General features: G+C 54.6%; 2 protein-coding genes and 1 long non-coding RNA gene across 3 annotated transcripts; 2 read left to right on the plus strand and 1 right to left on the minus strand.

Annotated features, from left to right (window-relative positions):
* The first annotated feature begins 486 nt into the window (after nt 1–486).
* VGF (VGF nerve growth factor inducible) lies at nt 487–7,637 on the plus strand. Its single transcript, XM_068524341.1, has 3 exons — nt 487–519; nt 5,063–5,282; nt 5,792–7,637. The coding sequence occupies exon 3, from the start codon at nt 5,812–5,814 to the stop codon at nt 7,627–7,629; it is 1,818 nt and encodes a 605-aa protein (XP_068380442.1). The 5' UTR covers nt 487–519; nt 5,063–5,282; nt 5,792–5,811; the 3' UTR covers nt 7,630–7,637.
* Nucleotides 7,638–9,092: 1,455 nt separating this feature from the next.
* AP1S1 (adaptor related protein complex 1 subunit sigma 1) lies at nt 9,093–15,132 on the minus strand. Its single transcript, XM_068524164.1, has 5 exons — nt 15,031–15,132; nt 13,013–13,191; nt 12,260–12,368; nt 11,144–11,281; nt 9,093–9,890 (listed from the first exon to the last, which is right to left on the minus strand). The coding sequence occupies exons 1-5, from the start codon at nt 15,031–15,033 to the stop codon at nt 9,843–9,845; spliced, it is 477 nt and encodes a 158-aa protein (XP_068380265.1). The 5' UTR covers nt 15,034–15,132; the 3' UTR covers nt 9,093–9,842.
* LOC137749897 (uncharacterized) lies at nt 14,233–20,039 on the plus strand. Its single transcript, XR_011070315.1, has 3 exons — nt 14,233–14,904; nt 19,328–19,444; nt 19,540–20,039. It is a non-coding gene; the product is annotated as an uncharacterized lncRNA (long non-coding RNA).
* The last annotated feature ends 1,137 nt before the right edge of the window (nt 20,040–21,176 follow it).

Here is a 21,176-nt window from a genome sequence, read left to right on the forward strand (position 1 = left end):
CCCCAGCAGCCTGTATCAGAGAGGATCTCTAAGCCCTGTGCCACTGGGGCTAATGACTTCCTGGAGGGGAGCTGGGGAGGGCTGCTGGCCGTTGCGCGCCCCTACCCCCCACACCAGCCAAGCGGCAGAAAGAATTGATTGCTCAGAACCGAGGCGGGCAGCGGCGCGGCGCTTGGACTAGCCCCGGGCCTCGCTTTCCCCTGGACCTGGGAGTCCGCTGCTGCTCCAAATTCTTGCTCTCTCGCAAGTTCCCCTTGGCATCCGGAACCAGCCTGCCTCATTCCCACGATCCAGGCGTCTAACTCCCAGCTCTCGGCTCTCTCGTGGCCAGCGCCCTTGCTCTCTCCCCATTCCTGGGTGGGCACCGCACGGAGGGGGAAGAGGTGGAGGGAGCCTGGGCGCCGCCCCGCGGGAGCCGAGCTCCGAAGCGGCGGAGACTGCGATCCCGAAAAGTACCACGCGGGGGCGCCAGGACGTGTGCGGACGCGGGCAAGGCAGCGCAAGGTGGTTTCCGTCCGTGTGAGTGTGGCCATGGGCGTCTTTGTGTGTCTGTGTTTCTGTACATGTGTGTACGACTCAGGGGGTGTCTGGGTGGGATATATTCGGGGCTACGGGCCTGGCGTACCCCAGAATCAGGTACTCCAAGTGGCTTCTTGACGAGGAGGCGCTTGATAGGTTACTATGTACGTGTGGATGGGGAAGCAGGGGACTGTGTGTATCGTCGCGTGTGCAAGGCATAGCCTGTGAGTCTTGGATTTTTGAAGTTACATTCCTTTAGGGCTCTTATGCCCTCCCACCATCCTGTGTAAAAGGAATCGAGGGCTCTCAACCTGAACCTCCATTACACTGGTCACATCTTCAGCATGTGCCTGGACAGGTGACTCTGCTGGACTAGGTGTGACATTGTGCTTGTGTAAGTGGGTGTGTCTCAGGATATCAGTGTAACTCTGAATGATAGTGTTGTGTGTGTATTTGTGTGACAGGTGGATGCTGGAGGAGGCTGGTTCAGGATTATGGAAGTACAAAATTTCCTTCCTCCTGTTAGTTTGTGGATACCACCTTCATGGTGTGTGCATGTGTGTGTGTGTGTGTGTGTGTGTGTGTGTGTGTGTGTTCCTTTCTCAGTCTTTCCAGTGGCTGTCTCTGTGTCTCTCCTCATCTCTGTCTCTTTCCCTCTTCCTCTTTTCCTTTCTTGGTGACTCATCTCTGCGGCTTTGCCTTCCCCCAGCTTGCTGGGTCTCCCCTCCCCCACCCAGGAGTGGGTGGGGGTATGAAGGAATGGGACCCTGGGACTAAAAATCAGGGTGAGCCCCCCTTTATTACTCATCATTCCCAGATCCACCAGTGGCCCGTAGCCCTCTCCCAGTCCCCTTCCCAGGACTCCCCACCCACCTGAACTGGGGTGGGCAGGGGCTAGGCAATGATGTGTTCTAATGGGGCCATTTCCACGGGGTTCTTCAGCACCTTCTTTCAATTCAAGGTGGAGACCCCTGCCTTTCTCATAAAGTGCCCCTCCCTGCCTGTCCCCCCCATAGCTGACGCATTGAAAGGCTGCAGAGGTGAGTCACCGGTTTGGGGGAAGGGAGGAAGAGAGGGGAGGTGAGCTGCGGGGACCCCCAAGCCCCTGCTCTCTTTTTCTTTCCCAAACCTTCTCAGGGAAAAGACCCAGTGCTCTGCCCCCTCCCTTGGTTTTCCAAATCTTCAGCTTGGATCACTACTTGGTTGGACCCCATCTTCTCTTACTACCCTCCTGGAGAGTATGAGAGATTCAGAAACAAAGACAAAGAGACGGATTTATACAAACATCTCAGAGCAAACACCAGGCATCCCCTCCTGGTCCCCATCTCAGCTTTGCCTTTCCCAGCTCTGTCTGTCATTCCTCTTTCTTTCCTGCCATCTCCCTCCTCTCCCAAACCCCAGGAACCTGTCCCCAGTCCAGCTCTTTTCCAGAAGCCCTTAGAGGCAGCCAGGTGTGAAGGGCACAGCACATTTTTGAGAGGTGGGGTGCATGTGAACGAGCTGACCCTGGAAGGGAACTGGGATAGAGAGAGGCAGAAACAGACCCAGAGATTCAGAGTCCATGCAGACACAATCCAGATTGTGGAATCACCAAACCTATTGCCCTGGCTTCCATCTCACTGCCCCCTCCCCCATGTCATAATGACTGAGACTCTTAGGATGTCGATTTCTGAGAAGCTCCCCTGGACTTCTGGGCGGAGTGGAGGAGGAAAGCGTTGGGGAAGAATGGAGGAATGAGGGAACACTCTAAAAAACGCGGGGCAAGACTTGAACTTGGAGGCTGCAGATGACTGGCTAGGATACTGAGGCTTTTCTGCACAGAAATCTAGAGATGAAGGTAAATGGGGGAGGGGCAGGAAAGATCAAAAGCCCATAGCAGTCCACATAACCTGTAACGTATATCAACAGACATGGAAGGACCCAGATAAATGCACAAAGACACACGGGTACACACATATTATTGACACACCAAGCCAGGCACAATTTTCAGACACCAGCAGGTACCCAGACTGGATGCACTCAAACTCCCAACCGCACAGGTATACAGGCACTCAGAGGGATCAGGACCCACACACACTCACACTTACAGAGACACCTGGAAATAGGCAAAAACACAGCTCCACAGATTGGAAGAGAAAATTACATATTTAAATTGGAACATTACCATGCCTATCCACTCTCTAGCTGATTAAATACACAATTGGTCCCCCCCATTCCCTTTCTTTTTCTTTCCCCGTATGTTTCATTAATCTCTGGACACACACAAATGCAATGCACACGTATGTACATGCATGTGCACATATACAAGCCCACAGGAACACAAACAGTTTCTCTAGATGCCCATCTCCCTCATCTCATACTTGGTCTCTTAGCCCCATCAGCCTCTCAGGCTGCCCCCCCACCTCGCCTCCCTCCCTCCCTCCCTCTTTCCTTCCCTCTTGGATGGCTTCCCCTCCCCCCACCAGATGTCTGAGCCATCTCTCTCTGATTCATCCTCCTCAGGAAGGTAACGTGACCCCCCCCTCCCCATTCCACTGCTCTCGGTAACCAGGCAGGGAGGATAAAGGGGAGTGGGATGAGGAGGAAGAGGAATGAGGGGAACCCATAGGGGAAGAGGGATGTCCTAGATAGTTTGGGGGAGGGGGATAAGGCACAGTCTCAGGTCTGTTGCCCCCTCCTCTCCATCTTTGGCATCTTCACAGTCACCTTGGTTCTCCTTTTTTTTTTCTTTAGCCTGATCCTTTACCTGTTCCAGATACCTGCCTGCCTTCCTCCCTCTCCTGCCCCCATCTCTTCTCTCCTTCCTCTCTCTCTACTTCTCCCCACCTCTTTCCCCGCAGAGCTGATGGGCTTTCTTCTGGGAAAGTGGAGCCACTGATGGAACCGAGAAGCCACTGCTGGCTATAGAGGGAAAGCACGTGAGCGTGTGTTTGTGTGTGTGTGTGTGTGTGTGTGTGTGTGTGTGAGAGAGAGAGAGAGAGAGAGAGAGAGAGAGAGTTTGAGAGAGAGAGAAAGAGGAGAGGATGAGGGTCAGTGCTAGGAAGAGATGAGGAAGGGGTTGAGGACTGGCTCTGAAAGAGTCTCGGAGCTCCTGACAGACAGCTCTGATCCCGGTTTCCAGAGTCTTAGGGCGCGGGTGCCCTGTGTGTGCCCACAGGCACCCGTGTCCGCAGTCCTTGTGTGTCTGGCATGTGTCATTCCACTCCCCCCTTTCCCTGCCCACGCCCCCGCACAGCTCTCTGCCTGCGCCGCAGCCCCCCTCCAGCCTCCCTCCCTCCCGTTCATTCCTGCAGTGGCTGCTCCCCTTGCCTCCCTCTCCTCTCCCCTGCCCCCCTCCTCATTTCCGTCCTCCCCCACCCCCGCCCACGGCTGGTCTCCCTTCACTGGACCCGGCTCGCTGATGGATTCTCTTTGCGCAATCTGTGCGTCATCGCCCCCCATCCCCCCGGAACCTCTAACTGTCCAAGCCCCCAATCCCAACCCCTCTGGCAGGAGATGCGGACGAGGGGTCTGGTGGCAGAGAGGGGCGATCTCTGACGTTGCACTCCCACCCTCCACTCCCCCCCCCCCCACATCGCGTTTAAATCTTCCCTTTAAGCAATGGAGAGAGATGGAGTTGAGTCACCCCCCACCTGCGCACCCCCCTCCCCACCTGGTCTGCTCTCGTCCTCCAAACGTCCTTTGGGGGGTAGCAGCGAGAGGGGAAGAAGCAGGAGGGTGGTGGGGAGAGGTGGCCTGAAAAGGGGCCAATAGAGTCAGCTGGACAGAAGGACAGACACACATTTTTTCTCGAGACACGCACAGACCATGCACAGACACGACACAGAGGCACACACATCCTCAGTCTTTTCCCTATCTCTTCCAACTCGGATCCTTTCCGACAGGATCACCCAAGCCTCAAGATCCACCCATGTGCCCCGGCCCAGGGCCCGCACCCTGCACCGCAGATCCGCGGACAGCGCCCGCAGGCGCGCAGAACCATCCCTCTTCTCTCAGGTTCACGCCGTCCTTGGGCGTGTTCCCCACGCACCGTGCAGTCGGGGAATGGGGAGTCTGGCCCCCTCCTCAGTTTTGCAATCCTTATCTTCCCCCTTCCCAGTGTGGATCTCCTATGGGACCCAGTCAGACGCTGGGAGAGCCCCCACCCTATTCCGCTCGTCGGGCTCCCGCCGCTGCAAGTTGCTCTGTAACCCACCCTCCCGCCTTGCAGCGTCTCTGAATCCACCCTTCCATTCATTCTGCCATTCATTCATTCATCCTTTTCTCCTCGTCCCTCCTTCATTCATTCATAGCCCCCCTGCCCCGCCCGCCTCAGCATTTCATTCATTCATTCCTTCATTCATTCATTTCCCTGGTGCCAGGCTAGCGCACACCCCTCCAACAGAGGCCTGCAGCGCGCAGGCGCGGGCCGGGAGAGGCACGCATCCTCCAATCGCTGGGCGGCCTCCCGCCTCTAGGCGCCCGCCCGCTTCCCCATGAATGAACATTGACGTCAATGGGGCGGGGCGATTCCCACGTGACCCCGCGCGCTCCTCTTTATAAGGCGGTAACGGCGCGGGCGCTGTCCAGCGTGCTGAAGCCTGAGCGAGCGAGTCTCCCGGAGCCGCGCGGACCCAGCTGAGCCCAGCCCACTGGACGCCAGACCTCGACCATCGCTCGTATCCTAGCCACCGCTCGGAGCCGAGGCGGACGAGTCCCGATCTTCCCCTGTCCCAACCCCGCCCCGACCCTCCTCTCCACCTCCCGCGTCGTGGCACCAGCTGGTAAATACTCTGCTGTCCGTCCCTCAAACCCTCAGCAGCCGTGGGCGTGAGGGAGGGTTCTCTCTCCCCCAGTTGGGAGTGTTGAAAACACAGCGGGGAGCCCCCGGGAAGGGTCCCTGGTAAATGGGGGAGTCGCCGTTTTTCTCTTGCTGCTGAAGTCGCCCACGCACCATCCGGGGAGTCCTGTGGGGAGGGAGCAGAGATTTTTTTTTTTCCCCGTATCCTTGCTGCTTAGTACGTGGGCGCTGGCAGTGAGCTGGCTCAGGGAAGGGGGCGAGGAGGCACTGGGGGAGCAAGGGTTGCAGGCGTTTTCCCATTTACACGACTCCAGAGATCGGCACAACATCTTCCTCCTTTGCTCCTAAACGTCCCTTTTCAGGGTAAGGTTAGGGGGATAAGGGAAGCCCCGGCTTTCCTGATTAAAGGTGGGGGAAGGGAATATAAAATCAGAGAGCGGAAAATTCTTACAGAAACCCTCTCTTTCTTTGGTCACTTCTATTTTTTCACAGTCTCCGGCAGCCCTTCGGTCATGAAATCGCTCAGGTTGCCGGCTCCTGTCCTCCTCTGCTTCCTTCTACTGACCAAGGGGTTGGGAGCAGCGCCCCCGGGGCACCCTGAGGCTCAGCCACCTCCCCCCAGCTCTGAGCATGAAGAGCCGGTAGCTGGGGACGCAGTGCTCGGGCCGAAGGGTGTTAGCGCCCCAGAGGTCCGAGCCGCTAGAAATTCAGAGCCGCAGGACGAGGGAGAGCTTTTCCAGGGCGTGGATCCCCGGGCGCTGGCCGCGGTGCTGCTGCAGGCACTCGACCGCCCGGCCTCGCCCCCAGCGCCTGGCGGCTCCCAGCAGCGGCCAGAGGAAGAAGCAGCAGAAGCTCTGCTGACCGAGACCGTGCGCAGCCAGACCCACAGTCTCCCAGCGCCAGAGACCCAGGCGCCCGCGGCCCCGCCTCGCCCTCAGACTCAGGAGAATGGTCCCGAGGCGGCCGACCCCTCCGAGGAGCTCGAGGCGCTAGCTTCCCTGCTTCAGGAACTGCGAGATTTCAGTCCGAGCAGTGCCAAGCGCCAGCAAGAGACGGCGGCAGCAGAGACGGAAACCCGCACGCACACGCTGACCCGAGTCAACCTGGAGAGCCCCGGGCCGGAGCGCGTGTGGCGGGCTTCCTGGGGAGAGTTCCAGGCGCGCGTCCCGGAGCGCGCGGCCCTGCCGCCGCCTGCTCCCCCGCAATTCCAGGCGCGTATGCCCGAGAGCGGGCCCCTTCCCGAAGCCCACCAGTTCGGGGAAGGAGTGTCCTCCCCCAAAACACACCTAGGTGAGGCATTGGCACCCTTGTCCAAGGCGTACCAAGGCCTGGGCGCTCCCTTTACCAAGGCGCGCCGGCCGGAGACCTCACTCCTGGGCGGCTCTGAGGCGGGAGAGCGCCTTCTACAGCAAGGGCTGGCGCAGGTGGAAGCCGGGAGGCGGCAGGCGGAGGCCACACGGCAGGCCGCGGCCCAGGAAGAGCGGCTGGCCGACCTCGCCTCCGACCTGCTGCTCCAGTATTTGCTGCAGGGCGGGGCTCGGCAGCGCGGCCTGGGGGGTCGGGGGCTGCAGGAGGAGGCGGAGCAGGAGAGACGCGGCGGGGAAGAGGGGGTGGGGGAAGAGGATGAGGAGGCGGCGGAGGCGGAGGCGGAGGCGGAGGAGGCGGAGAGGGCGCGACAGAACGCTTTACTGTTCGCTGAGGAGGAGGACGGGGAAGCCGGAGCCGAAGACAAGCGCTCCCAGGAGGAGACGCCCGGCCACCGACGAAAGGAGGCCGAGGGGGCAGAGGAGGGCGGGGAGGAGGACGACGACGACGAAGAGATGGACCCGCAGACAATCGATAGCCTCATTGAGCTGTCCACCAAACTCCACCTGCCAGCGGACGACGTGGTCAGCATCATCGAGGAGGTGGAAGAGAAGCGGAAGCGGAAGAAGAACGCCCCTCCCGAGCCTGTGCCGCCCCCCCGGGCCGCCCCCGTCCCCACTCACGCCCGCTCCCCGCAGCCCCAGCCCCTCTCCCCCGCCCCGGCTCGGGACGAGCTGCCCGACTGGAACGAGGTGCTCCCGCCCTGGGATCGGGAGGAGGACGAGGTGTTTCCCCCGGGGCCCTACCACCCTTTTCCCAACTACATCCGGCCGCGAACACTGCAGCCACCCGCTGCCTCGCGCCGCCGCCACTACCACCACGCCCTGCCGCCTTCGAGCCACTATCCCGACAGGGAGGCCCAGGCGCGGCGCGCTCAGGAGCAGGCGGAGGCAGAGGAGCGCCGGCTGCAGGAGCAGGAGGAGCTGGAGAATTACATCGAGCACGTGCTGCTCAGGCGCCCGTGACCGGCCCCGGCCCCGCCCCCGCGCGCCGCCGCGCGCGCCGCCACCCCCCCTCCGTGTCGCTCCTTTCCCCTCTCAGTGTTTTGCATGCGCCCGGCCCCGCCCTCGGCCGCCGCCCAGCCCCGCCCCCGCCCACCCCTCCGCCCGCGGGCCGCCCCGCCCCCGGGCTACGCCGGGACCTGTCAGACCTCTTCGTGCGTCGGAAGCCCGAAATCCCAAACTCACTCACGGGTGTCTCGGGAACAGCACAGGGGGCCGGGTAGTTTGTAAGAGTTCCCTGCCCCCGCGGGGCCCCGTCCCCACCTAGTCCCTCTCGGGATGTCCCGGTCTGAAACCGGAAAAAGGATTTCCAGTTAACTGTGTGAAGAAGTGTCTGTCTCCCGCCCTTTGGGCCTCCCAAGAGCCTCTCCACCCTCTCCGGATCGCTGTGAATTTACCCCTTCTTTCCCTACTCTGTTGTAAATACCCCTCACGGAGGAAATAGTTTTGCTAAGAAATAAAAGTGACTATTTTATTAGGACTTTGTTCTCGGTTATTCACCCGTCCCCTTGGGCCTGCGTGGTCCTTCCCAAGGGGCGGTGAGGGAAGCGCCATCCACAACACCCATCTCCTCCTGCTCAAAAGCCAAGGTTGAGTGATAGAACCTCTTTCAACCGTATTCGCGGGGCGGGGGGGGGGGTTGCGTAGAATAGGCTCACATCCTTTAGGAAACCCTAAATTCCACTTCCAGCTTGGGGGTTAAAGTCACAGGTCCCGAGGCCCTGGCAGAGAGATGCAGAGCGGATAAGGTGCCGCAGCTCTGAGCCACCTAGTAAATTCTTCTTTGCACGATCTCAGGGCCACTTAGGCAGTGCTGGTGGCTCCCACCGCCCCTGCTCCACCTTACCCACCCACCTCCCTTAACTGCTCCCTAAATTCCCTGGTCCTATGTACCTCACAAGACATATGGGGAGGAGGGGTTGGCGGCCATGGAAACATCCTGCTTTTAACTGCTTCTCAAGCCTTTTCTAAGCATAGAGGATGGGATATATCCTTGAACTCTTGAGTCTCCTCCCCAAATGAAACTAAACCAGGTGAATGACCACAAAGAAACCTCAGAGGAGTGAAACCACATCCCCAGGAGTTGCTCCTCCCTGTCTGAAGGCAGCTCAGGGAGCTGGAGGCACCTTGGTCAGTGGCCACTGAGGTCAAAGACACTGAGCTCACAAATCTGTTTGGGGGGAGGGCGGTGCCAGGTAAAATACAGGACACTCAGTCAAATTTGCATTCCAGATAAACAATGAATACATTTGCACAGGACACACTTATTCTAAAAACATTATCATTATCATAACAAATTGAACTGGGTATCTTCCTTTTTTTTTTTTTTTTTTGGCCTTAAATCTGGCAACTCTAGTTCCAGGGATGAGTGGAACGGGCAGTCGCAGCAGCCCTGCCTTCCTTCACAGAGCCTAAGCCAGGCAAAGTCCAGAAATGCTTTTCCTTTTATTTCGGAGGAAACGAAAAAAAAATCAGACACTTTCCCCACCCCACCCGCTTAGCTCCTGCCTCACCCGGAACTCGGAGTGAAGGAGGGACAGGGCCCAGTCTTCTGTAAGGCCTACCCTTCCCCCAGCCCTCCCTTCCCTCAAAGTAGCAAGGTTAGAAAAACATTAACTATGTTGCTCCTCTGCTGGAACTGAACGGAGGCCCCACTGCAGCCAAGAGAGGCCCCACTGCAGCCAAGAAGGAAGGGGAGGAGACAGATGAGGGAAAAGGACTTCCCTCTGGAGACACGGAGGTCCCCCTCCCAGGCAGAGAAGCTGCCCTGGCTGGCTGCGGGGAGGGCTGGAGGTAGGTTATGGGGCAGGGAGAAGAGAAGAGCCCTGAAAACCTTTTCCCTTTAACCTGACATATTTATATATTTACAGTTATAAGAGCAGGGGGGGGAGTTTGGGGTGACATTAGTTCTTCAAAGGCAGGGGATGAAAGCCAAATAGCACCCCCGACTTGGTCACATTTTCCTGCCTCCTAGCTCCTAAAACCTTCAGTGGGAAAAGGGGAAACAGGAGGTAGGGGGTGGAGGGAGGGAATGTTTGAGGGCCCTGAGCCCACAGCTCACTGCAAAAGAAGGTGAGGCAGCAGGGGAGGGGCAGCTGGGTCCCACCAAGAAAAGGGCCACCGATGCCCTGCCTCTCCACCAGCTCCCCACATCTCCACGCGGCCCCGGGCAGAGGCTAGGCCAGACCCATCTCCTCCAGCACACTGCGCGGCGACTCATCCTCCTAAGGCAGAGACAGACAGAGGGTGATGTGGAGACACCAGGAGAGGCAGACGGGGTGAGGGAGCGGAGGGTGGGCAAGACAGCAATCGTAAGGACAGACAGAGGGGGGAAAGCACAGAGAGACACAGGGAGGGAAGAGAGAAGCCAACGTGAGCCCAAGGCTGGAGCAGCTGGGGACCCTTCAGGGGAGCTCTCCAGCCTCCCAGGAGCGCCTCCCAGGTGCACCCCCCCCAGAGCCAGCCATGGCAAGGAGTGGGGTCCAGGTTGAGTCCACCACCACCCAGAGAACCCAAAGCCAGGAGCTTGGCAAGAAGGGGGCTCGGCCTTAGTATCTGAAGGGGAGGGAGTAAAACTGGGACTGGGGGCTGGGAAACTGGCTTTCCCAGGGCTGGGGGTGGCAGATGGTTGGGTGCGGGGAGGGAGTAAGAAGTTGGCATCAGGTCCCCGAGGAAAGGTGGACCAGACTGCAGAGAGATGAGTCACTAGGGTCTGAGCAGAGCACTAGCAACAGGGTGGGTGTGTGAGTGCCAGGGCACGTGTGTATGAGTGTGCGTGTGCGTGTGTGTGTGAGATGGGGGAGCTGGACCAGTGAGGTGGCAAGTTGGATTCTGCCCTTTCTCCTTCTGCAGGGATGAGCCCCCCCCCCCCCCGCCCCCCATCTCTCCCCCTCCTCAGAGCCAGCTCAGGCCGGCTTGCTCATCATTGCAGGTTCCGGTGACTCATCTCCCTGCACCAAGGCTCAGCAGTGGCACAGCAGAGAGGGGGCAGGCAGTAATGGCGTGAGGGCGGGGGTGCCGGATAGAAGGGAGAATCAACAACCAGGCGCCCTCAACCCCAACCCCCAAATCCCCATAGCAAAATTTTGCTTCTGAGGAGCAGAGGCTTTGAGTATGTGTGTGTTTAAAAAAAAGAAAGAAAGAATGACCTATCATGTGCCCCCTTCTCCAATTCTCTGAGCAACCCTAAATGCCAAGAGAAGCGTGGGACAAAGGCGATTTGGCTGGGATGAGATACCCTGGGTCTTGGGAGAAGGAGGGGGGAACTGGCACAGGCGGCCGTCTGCCACCCCCACTACCTCCCACCCTGAGCAGTTAGGGCTTGAGGGCCAGCTGGCCAACCAGGCGCCTTGGGGGCCAGACGCCACAGGGAGGGCGAGAACGGGCAGCTGGGGCCCGCAGGCAAGGAGTCCAGGGTAGGGAGGGCGCCCTTGGCCTTGGCCCTCTTCCCCCTCCTCCTCACCGCCCCGGCCCGCACCTCCTGCAGCAGGTCCGCCTGCTCGATAGCCTTCAGCACGCTCTTCTTGGAGGTGTCCTGGACGTCGCCCCCCATCAAAAACTCATCCAAGATGAAGTAGGCCTTCTCAAAGTTGAAGATGATGTCCAGCTCGCAAACCTGGGGGTGGGCAGGGAGGCGGAGCTGAGTGTCAAGGTGCATCTCCACCCCCGTTTTTTCTCGTCACGGTTCCATGGCCTTCGTGACCACTCCTCCCCACCTTGGGTTCTTGCCCCAGGTCTCTGTCCTCCCAACCCCTAGGCCTTAGTCCTTGGTTCGGCTTTTCCTTCTCCTTCTCTTGCTTCTTTCTCTGTGATCATGAAATATTAGTTGCTCTAGTCTACCCTTGACCTTGACTCCTGTTGCCTTCCCCCCAAATCTGCGACACAGTTCCTACCAGAGGCTGGGCTAGCTTCCCTCCCTAGGCACTGAGGCAGGGCAGGGAAGGAGATTCTGGATCATGGGGTAAATGACTTCAGTTCCAAGCAGCACTTTGACACTAACCAGCTAACTCTACATGTCATTTAATTTCTCTGAGTCTCAGTTTTCTCATCTGAAAATGGAGACACCAACACCTACTCATAGGATGGAATGAGGAGCAAACAGGAGAACCTGAAAGCACCTTGTAAATTATTAAGTGGAATACAAATTATGGAGTTATCACTATTCCCCACCTAAAATCTGAGCTCACTGCCAGTGCCCAGACTATAGCCCAGATCAGTTAATTCAGAATCTCCGGGGTTGAGACACAGGCATCGCTATTTTTAAAAAAACTCTCCAGAAGATTCCAAAGCAAAGTCAAGGTCAGGAACCACTGATAAAACTCTGAACAAGGCCTCTGTCCTTGTGTGAGAAGTTGGAGCTGAGCTCTAGATGGACTGACTAAGTGGCAGATTCTGGTCCCCACCCTCCTCCCCCCTGAGCTGATTAAGGGGCATGGCTAATAGGCTTAAGGCTTAAAGAGGGAGATTAACTACTGTTCTCACTGTTCCAACTTCCCCTCTCCTGAGTCTTCCAGGGCAGAGACCGGAAGGATCCCAGAGTTTGGTAAAAAGAGGGGATTGCTGTGTATGGAAATGGGTGGATGGGGAGACTTACGCTGCCGAAGTATTTGTCCAGGAGCTCCACATACCGGTGGATCAGCTCCAGCGTGATAAGCTCATTGTCTTGGCCCTCGATGGCACAGCAGAAGTAGAGGCTGGCATATCTGAGGACAGGGGCACAGGAGGAATGGCTGGGACGGCTGCTGGGGCTGCTGGGGCTGCTTTGGGACCCAGGCATTTTGTGCCCAAACCTCTCATTTCCCCCCATTCCCAGTCTGTGCCCCTACTGGACACAGGCGGGGTGGCCCCAGGGTATGCAAACAGTAACTCACTCTGCCTCTCACAAATGCAGGCAGGGACGCAAGCTCTTTCCCTGTCGACCTCTGACCTGTTCAGTTTGACTCAGCAAAAACCTGAGCCACGAATTCACCTGCTCAGAGGAGGAACTGGAAAGGGTTGGTGCACGTGTGTGTGTGTGTGTGTGTGTGTGTGTTAGGAAAGTGGTGCAGGATCTATGATTGTTGAATGAGGCTGCCAGGGATGTGTGCAATAGACAAGATGGGGCCTTTGGGACAGAGGTAGGTGCATGAAGTAGGTGTCAGGCTTGAGCAAAACCAAAAGGGAACAAGACTTTCTTCAAGGTTAATTTGGAAAGTAAAGGTGGCTGGAGTTCATCACTGCCCTCCAGATGTCCTTAGCTCTAAGCTCTCCCTGACCTAAGGGACTGCCTATTTCTTGGCCAGGTGAACCCATCCCAGACCCCAATCAAGCAGGATCCAGGCAGGTCTGAAAGTAGGTGGGGAGTCACCTCTTATAGACAACTTTGAGGTCCCTCCACTCCAGGAAGCTGCACATCTTGGGCTTGCGAGCCAGAACGACCTGCATAAGCTCCCGAACCATCTTCTTTCGCTCCTTGTCTGAGGTGGCCAGGTACCATTTTTGTAGCCGCAGCTTCCCCTGCCGGCTGAACAGCAGCATGAATCGCATCTGGGGGTGGGGGGCAGTCAGAGCCAAGGGTCAGAGATTTGGTTCTCTGAGCTGGTTTCCTCCAGAAATACACAGCCCCAAACTCATCCCATCTAACTCTTCTCTACTCACGGCTTCTACTTTCTTCAAAACATCAGCCCTTGCTGTCAACTCTGGCTATTCCCACCAGCAGGTGCCTTTCCTTGTAGGGGGTGTCAGAGCTTCTGAGTCTGTCATTTGGGTTCAAATCCTGGCTCTAGTAGTTGAGCAATTTGCCTTGGGCAATTACTTTATGTCTCTGGGCTTCAGTTTCTTGGTGTGTAAGATGGAAATAATAAAAGTACCTACTTTCCCAAGTTGTTAGGTGGGATTGAAGGAGTTGATACGTGAAACAGTGCCTGGCACGTAGTAAGCAGTATAACACATTAGGTATCGCTATTATTACTTCCTGACCTCCTGTTTCTTAATCCTGTTTTCCAAAGGTGGGTAAAATGCTATCACGGTGACAAGCAGCCCATAGCTGATGTCAGAGATGTCTGCTTTCTTTCCTGCTCTTTCTATCCACCACCACGCTGAAATCAGGTATTTTGTTCTCAAGAAGCTACCTCAATTCTCCACCCCATCCTAGCCATACACCCTTGCTGATGTCCCCAATGCACTGCCCTCCCATGCCAGTCCTGTGCCCAGGGGTATCCTTCACGTTAGCACATGGTATTGGGAGCCCCGGATTCCACCCTCTGCTCTCCTCGGCCCTCCAGGCATTTGGCCAGCCATATTCCTCTTTTCCTCCTTTTAGGGTGCCTCCTGCTGAACGCCCACACCTCCCCAGATACCAGGTGACCAATTTCCCTTTCAGTCCCTCAGTTTGGACACAGCCATTCAGGGTGGCTCGCCTAGGGAATGTTTGTGGAACAAGCGCAGGCGGGTGGACTGGGGAGTGCAGAGCCCTCACTACCCCGTGCAACCACAGCTTCCCAGTTCGGGGGGTGGGCGGGTCCGGGCCACATCCTGGAGTCATCTCCCTCTCCCTGTAGCTCTTCTCTCCGTGTACATTACCAGGGCTGGAGCCCTGGGTGTGCGGAACAGTACTAGTTTAGACGGCTAAGGATCAGAATTCGAGAGAACTGGGGTGTTTTTGGTGGCGGGGAAGGCGAAGCGCTGCTAGCGCGGCGGGTGGTCAACAGAGGGGCGCAAGGGAGCCGTGTGCGGCTACGATGGGAGGTGGGCCGGGAGCAGGAAGACGGAAGGCCCGAGTTCCGGAAAGAGGATGGGGTGGGGGGCGGCGAGCCAAGAGCACCGGAACCGGGAAGCCAAAGCCTGGGTCCCCGAGAGCAAAACCTCGAGCCCACTTGGCTTCCCCACCTCACCCCCGCCTCTAGGTGAGGCAGGACGTCCACTCCTCGGACCCGGAAACTATCCCCTCGCACACACCGCCCTTCCCGCCGGCCGCCGCCGCTCTGGGCTGCACGTGGACAGAGGGTCTCGGTGACTCGCGACCCCCGCTGCCTCCCTCCGCCAACAGGCCCCGGAGCCCCCATTCCTCGGGCGACTTCCCTGCAGCAGTGGTTGGGACCCCTTGGATCGCGACCCGCGCGCTCCCCCTGGCTCCGGACGGTCCCGCCGCCCCCTAGTCACCTCCCTCTCTCCCCACAAATGCGCCCCCTCTCCGCGCCTTCTCCCTAAAGCCATTTCCAGCTGCTCTTCCTTCCGAGGCCGGCTAGCCCACCCGCCCAGGTAAGTGAGGGCCTCTGAGGACCGGAGGGAGAAAGAGCGGCTCACACCGAGGGCGGCCCCAAGGACCCCTGCAGGTGCAGCCCACGCCCCTCGGTTCCCCCTCCCCTCCCTCTTTGCACAGCCTACCATCCTGCAGCCTCCGGCCCTGCGCGTCCCTCTTCGGCCACCGTAGGCGCCAGCTCCACTCCCTTTCTTATCCTTTCGCCTCCTTCCCTCCCTCTCGCTTGAAGCCCCGCCCTGTCCGCCGCGGTTCAGAGAACCAAGGCTTTGCGTACTGCGCAGGCGCCAACGCTGCGGGGCGCGCGGGCGGGGCTGGAGGTGGAGAAGCGGAAGCCATGGCAACCAGGTCCTTGACTTCAGCTTTGAGTAGCCCTGTCGTCATGGTAACAAGGCTGTCTTGTGGGCTGGTTGGAGAATGGGGGAGGAGGACAATGAGGTCCTCGCGCTTTGGAACCTTGGGGGAGAAAGGCGGGTAAAGGGGTGAGAGGTGGATGAGATGACCGCCGGAGTTTGTGAGGAAGTAGGGTGGTTTAATGGAAGGGGCGTGGGCGATTGAGAGGGAGCAGGGTGGGAATTGTCTGTAGGGAAGGAGGAATGACGAGGAAGGCAAAGACAAAGGGTGGTGGTGGGGCAAGCATGAGAGAAGTATGGAGCTCAAAATAGATATCTACTGGGAACCTGCTAGATGCAACAACACTCAAAGTAAGAGAAAGGTGTAGGTAATGAGGCAGATGAGAAATAAAAAGAGAAAAGGAGGGGCTGATAGAAAAGTGATGTAAGGAAGAGGGGGAGAAGCATGATTAAGGCAAAAGAGGAAGAAATAAAGAGAATCTTAAAAAGTTGGCACGGGTCAAAGCTAAAAAGGGACAGTCGTAACCCAGACACAAGTGTCAAGATGAGAAGGATGTAAATTGTAATACAAGCTTTTTGACTGAGGATGTGCACGTGTGAGTGTGTATACTTGTGTGTGTGTGTCCACATAGTAAAGGAGTTTGCATATAAATGGATAAGAGAAAAATCTTAAATTTTGTCATGCCGAAAACTTAATGGCATATTTCTAGATAATTGTTGGTAACTAATGATGCTATTGTTTTTGAGTAGCACTTGAAGCAAATGTTGGTAAGGCTCTACCTGTCTCCACTTTGCGTTCTTTTCTTCTTACTCTTTGTTATGGAGGTCATATGCTTTAGTTGCAAGGGGGTGGGCCTAATCACCTGGGATGCAATCTGGTCTCTGATCTCTACTTGATGTATAGTCTCAGGTGCGTCCTTTAACCTTCCATTTACTCATTTAAAAAATGAAGATAGCAATACCTACCTTGCAAGTCCGATTTGAGACTGTATAGAAAGTATCTGACACACTGTAAACACTTGATATTGGTAGCGATTACTACTATTTGCCTTTCCCAACTTCTTTGGTCTACTTCTTTTTCTTATTCCTTTGTTTTTCATCTCCCTTTCTCCTCTGCCTATATCATAGGCTTGCCAATGGCATAGACATTGGCTGAACTATCTTGGTGTTATTTTTTAGGTCAAGAATCATATCAATAAAGCAAGTTGTCATCATGGAGTGAAAAGAAGGAGTGGGAGTGTGTGAGAAGGGCAGAAGGCAAAATAATAAAATGTGCTCATAAGGGAGAGGAGAAGGTTGTATATAAAGAAGTAATGAGCAGTGAGGTAAAGATGTAAAGCAGAGATCTAGGCAACAGCCCGAGGAAGTGCGGAAGATCTAGAGATGTAAACTCCTACACTCCTTGGAAAGATGACACTTTCTAGAATTCCTTGTCTCAACGTGCCATGCCTAGCTGCAGAGAAGATAAGATCCATGAGAGAATTGTGAGAAATAGGGGTTTTGCTCACGAAGAATCATAGACTCAAGTGGTTTAAACTAACTAGAAGATAGTGGACCGCATTTATCTCTTCATGTTTAGTGAATGATACACGTAGAGAATCTATGAGTTAGTGGGTGCAATAAGCTTGTGTCTGCAGATGAGTTCGGATTTGATGCAGTGGGCAGTTGGGAGTCATTATAGTTGTCTGAGCTGCTGAATAACTTGGTGAAAACAGCTTTGAAAAAGTTAATCTTATAGTAATATGGGGGATGATTTGAAAGGACAAATGGAAGGCTGGAAGATCATCTAGGAGGCAGTTTTGGGAATCTAGGCACAAAAATGAAATGGAGAGGAACAAATTGGAGAGATACCTGTAATGGGCCAATCACCTGAATTTAGAACTCATCTAAGTAGAGAAGGAAGAAGAATCAAAGATGAGTCTGGAGAATTAGTGGTGCCGTTTGTATAAATGGAAAAATAGGAGAGGTGAGATTCTCCTTCATTGGTATGGATGGCGTCTTTATTGTTACCCTGCAAACCCCACGCTGACACCTCCCCAAGCCTTCCCTCTTCCCTCATCCGGTTGGAGAGGTGGTTCCTGCGGTGGGTGGAAGGGTGATCCACATGGCCTCCGAAGCCTTTCATTTCTGAGTCTATGATCTGTGTTTCTCTTGTAATGACGCTCCCTGCCACCTTTTTTTTTCTTTTTTTTTTTTCTTTATTTTTTATTTCTTTATTTTTGGCTGCGTTGGGTCTTCGTTGCCCTCGCGGCAGTGGGCGGGCTTCTCATTGGGTGGCCTCTCCCGTTGTCAAGCACGGGCTCCAGCAGCCGCAGCACGCAGGCTCAGTGGTTGTGGCTCGCGGGCTCCAGAGTGCAGGCTCAGCAGCTGTGGCGCACGGGCCCAGCTGCTCCGCGGCACGTGGGATCCGCCCGGACCAGGGCTTGAACCCGTGTCCCCTGCATCGGCAGGCGGATTCCCAACCACTGCGCCACCGGGGAAGCCCCCCACCACCATTTTTGGTGTATTCTTTAAGTACTCATTGTTCCCTGATGATGTCATTTGCAGTCATCTCTGGGGTTTTTTTTAACTTCTTTTTTTACCTAAGCAGTTGGGACCTTATCATATGCTATTCCTAAGGGTCCTGAATACTTTCTGTGGTAGATGTTTGCCATTCTTTTTCACTTCGCTGGCTCTAAACCCCCTTCCTAGGGTTTCGGAATCCCCACCTTACGAGTCTAGGGGGAGACAGAGCAGCCTCCCAGTGTAGCATTCGAATTTCCCAGATATTCCCTTTGGCAGCCCTCTTTGTGCCTACAGCATGGGCATGTCTGCTGGACTCGGCCAGTCTTTACTCTCACCTGGACTTTGGTCCAGGAGGGAATGAAGGGGGATGGGGTGATGAGGGTAGAGGACAAAACCTAGGGCGCAGGTGGAGTGGCGCCAATGGCAGTGTCCCGTACCAGTAAGAGGTAGGGTGGGGGTACCTGGTGATTTGTAATTTGGGGCTCTGTCTCCAGTGTGAGACCTCCTGCTGGTTCTCTGGCCCTCCTGGCAGTTCCCTGAGCTCCCCAGTTTCCTTTTCTGCTTCATTTAGCCAGAGTTGGTTTCAGTTCCTGGTAACAAAGGACTCTGAGTGCTAAACTAGGTAATCACGCCACACTGTCTGTTGATGGCACATGTGAGTTGTAAGCTCCCCTTGGGACAGTGTCTTACTCATGTTTTATTTCTTTACAGCACCTAGCACAGTGCTTGTTGATTGGCTTCAATTATGATTGGTATACATGGTTACCTAATCGAGATATTTAAATCTTACATCTCACCCCAAATATGCTAAATTCTAATTTTCTATATAATAGTACATATTTAATATCTATTATTCCTGCTGGAGGATAAACTGCCTTCTTTTGCTGTTTCTCCTGTGCCTAGCACAGTGCCCGGCACACAGCAGGTACCCAAGAGTTGTTGAAGAAAGGTACACTGGATCCTCCACTTGAAAATTTCATTGTCCTCTCAAACTTCACTTGCCCAAAATGAGTAACTTCCTTCCGCCTTCCCCTGAAACCATCCCATTTCTTGGTTTCCCATTGTGGTCAACATCGCCACCTTTTCCTAAGTTTGCACACTATCAGCCTGGGACATGAAGGATCACAAAAAGCATGGCTTATTCAGGGGACATAGATCAGACCTGCCTGATAGACTAGGAGAGCGTATGGAAAAAGGGGAGACTGGCTGGGTTATCAGAGGAGGGAGGCAGCAGTCTAAAAACCAACTTGATGACTTGGGACTTCATTCTCAGGCGTGTCCCTGGAACCTGCCTTGCTATTATTTTTCCTTTGTGATTTTGTTCATATTGTTTTCTGGAATGCCCTGCCATTCCCTCCCCACAGACCCAAATCCATCTTAGTCATCCTTTAAGTTTGAACAAAGTACCCGGTCCTGATGACCCTTTACACTCCAGTGATCATTTCTAGAATGTTCCTTTCAACCATTTTTGCAGTGATTCCCGTAACATTTCAGCTTTTTGGTGAGTATTCTCCGTAGATGCTGGCAGACCTCATTTAACTGCGCTTTGCTTTATTGTGCTTTGCAGATACTGAGTATTTTACAAATTGAAGGTTTGTACTGTAGCAACCCTGCACTGAGCAAGTCTACTGGCGCCATTTTTCCAACAGCATTTGTTCACTTCATGCCTCTGTGTCACATTTTGGTAATTCTTGCAATATTTCAAACTTTTTCATTATTATTATCTTTGTTATGGTGACCTGTGATCAGTGATCTTTGTGACTACTGTGGTAACTGCAGATGTGGTAGAAATGGCAAGAGAACTAGAATCAGAAGGGGAGCCTGAAGATGTGACTGAACTGCTGCCATCTCGCGAGAAAACTTTCGTGGTGAGGAGTTGTTTCTTCTGGATGAGCAAAGAAAGTGGTTTCTTGAGGTGGGATCTACTCCTGGTGAAGATGCTGTGAAGACTCTTGAAATGACAAGAAAGGAATGAGAGTATTACATAAACTTAGTTGATAAAGCAGCGGCAGGATTTGAGGGAATTGACTCCGATTTTGAAGGAAGTTCTACTCTGGGTAAAATGCTATCCAACAGCATTGCAGGCTACAGAGAAATTGTTTGTGAAAGGAAGAGTCAATCAATGCAGTCAATCACTGTTGTCTTATTTTAAGAAATTGACACAGCCATCCCAACCTTCAGCAACCACGACCCTGATCAGTCAGCAGCCATCCACATCAAGACAGGACCCTCCGCCAGCAAAAGATTACAATTACGGGCTCAGATGATGGTTAGCATTTTTTAGCAATAAAGTATTTATAAATTAATTGTATCTCCGAGGTATGCCTGTACTTGAGAGTAAGAAACATCAATCACTTACATTATTGTTGTTTTTTTGGCCTGCGCTGAGCAGCATGAGGGATCTTAGTTCCCTGACCAGAGAGGGAACCCGCACCCCCTGCAGAGTCTTAACCACTGGACCGCCAGGGAAGTCCCTCACTTACTCTGTTTTAAAAGTGCTTCACCGCCCCCAGTATACAGTTACACGTTTAAAGAAAAACTTGTTAAATTGGAGTTCAGACTTGGCAAGATTTTGGTTGAAGGCATAGCTGCTTTGCTTCAGAAGCTTTCCACTGGCGCCAAAGCGACCTCTGGTGGCCAGGGGAGAAAAGGCTGCATTCAGGATGCTGGTGTTCAAGCTGGTAAGGCACAGGTGTGCACACAGGACGCCCTGGTGACGGGCACGTGAGGGCAGCACCTTTGCTCCTGACTGCGTCTGAGGCCTCCTCTGTGTTCAGGGAGACCTGTGTTCACAAATGCCACAGAGAGGGTGGTACAGTGTAGTGGCCAGGAGCACAGGCATGGCTGGGGCAAGTGATTCAACCTTCCTGTGTCTTACTTTCCTCATCTCTACAGAAGTGCATGCCATGATTAGTACAATGAAACTTACTTGAGGAACCACCTGGGAAAAAAAATGATTTGGAAAACAGATGGTGTCTCCTTGACAAGTTTCATTCTGATAGAATCTTTTTACCCTTGAGGGATTTACAAAATCCATACTCATTGCCCACACCTGGGCAGATAAATAAGTCCAATGGGTGAGGTGAACAAGAAATCTGCAGTTATGATAGATGCAGGCAGATCTTGTGGAGTTTTCATCCCTAGAAATAGAGAGAGGAAGAGTGGCCAAGGAGGGCTGGGTGGGTTTCACACTGTGAGGCTGCATCACCGTCTTTGTCCTCAAAATATCTGAGAAGAAAAGAAGGTAGTGTTAAATGGGGCACTTCCTGGGGCAAACTCCCTTGGTGGCGAAGAGGCCTTCTGAAGAACTCTTTTCTTCTGAGCCTTCTCAGCATGTATGGACAGTGTTTGAATTACATCCTGCAGAATTAAGGCTATAATGTGTTCTGCTTTTGGAAGCATCTTGTGCAAAAAGG

This window comes from Eschrichtius robustus, chromosome 16 (genome assembly GCF_028021215.1).
Source record: "Eschrichtius robustus isolate mEscRob2 chromosome 16, mEscRob2.pri, whole genome shotgun sequence".
Taxonomy (NCBI): Eukaryota; Metazoa; Chordata; class Mammalia; order Artiodactyla; family Eschrichtiidae; genus Eschrichtius; species Eschrichtius robustus.

Coding starts and splice junctions, on each gene's coding strand:
- AP1S1 (XM_068524164.1), bottom strand. Junction 12,369..13,012: donor CTCAAAGTTGTCTATAAGAG/GTGACTCCCCAC, acceptor CCCTGTCCTCAG/ATATGCCAGCCTCTACTTCT. Junction 11,282..12,259: donor TGGACAAATACTTCGGCAGC/GTAAGTCTCCCC, acceptor GCCCACCCCCAG/GTTTGCGAGCTGGACATCAT.
- VGF (XM_068524341.1), top strand. CDS start 5,812: ATGAAATCGCTCAGGTTGCCGGCTCCTGTCCTCCTCTGCTTCCTTCTA.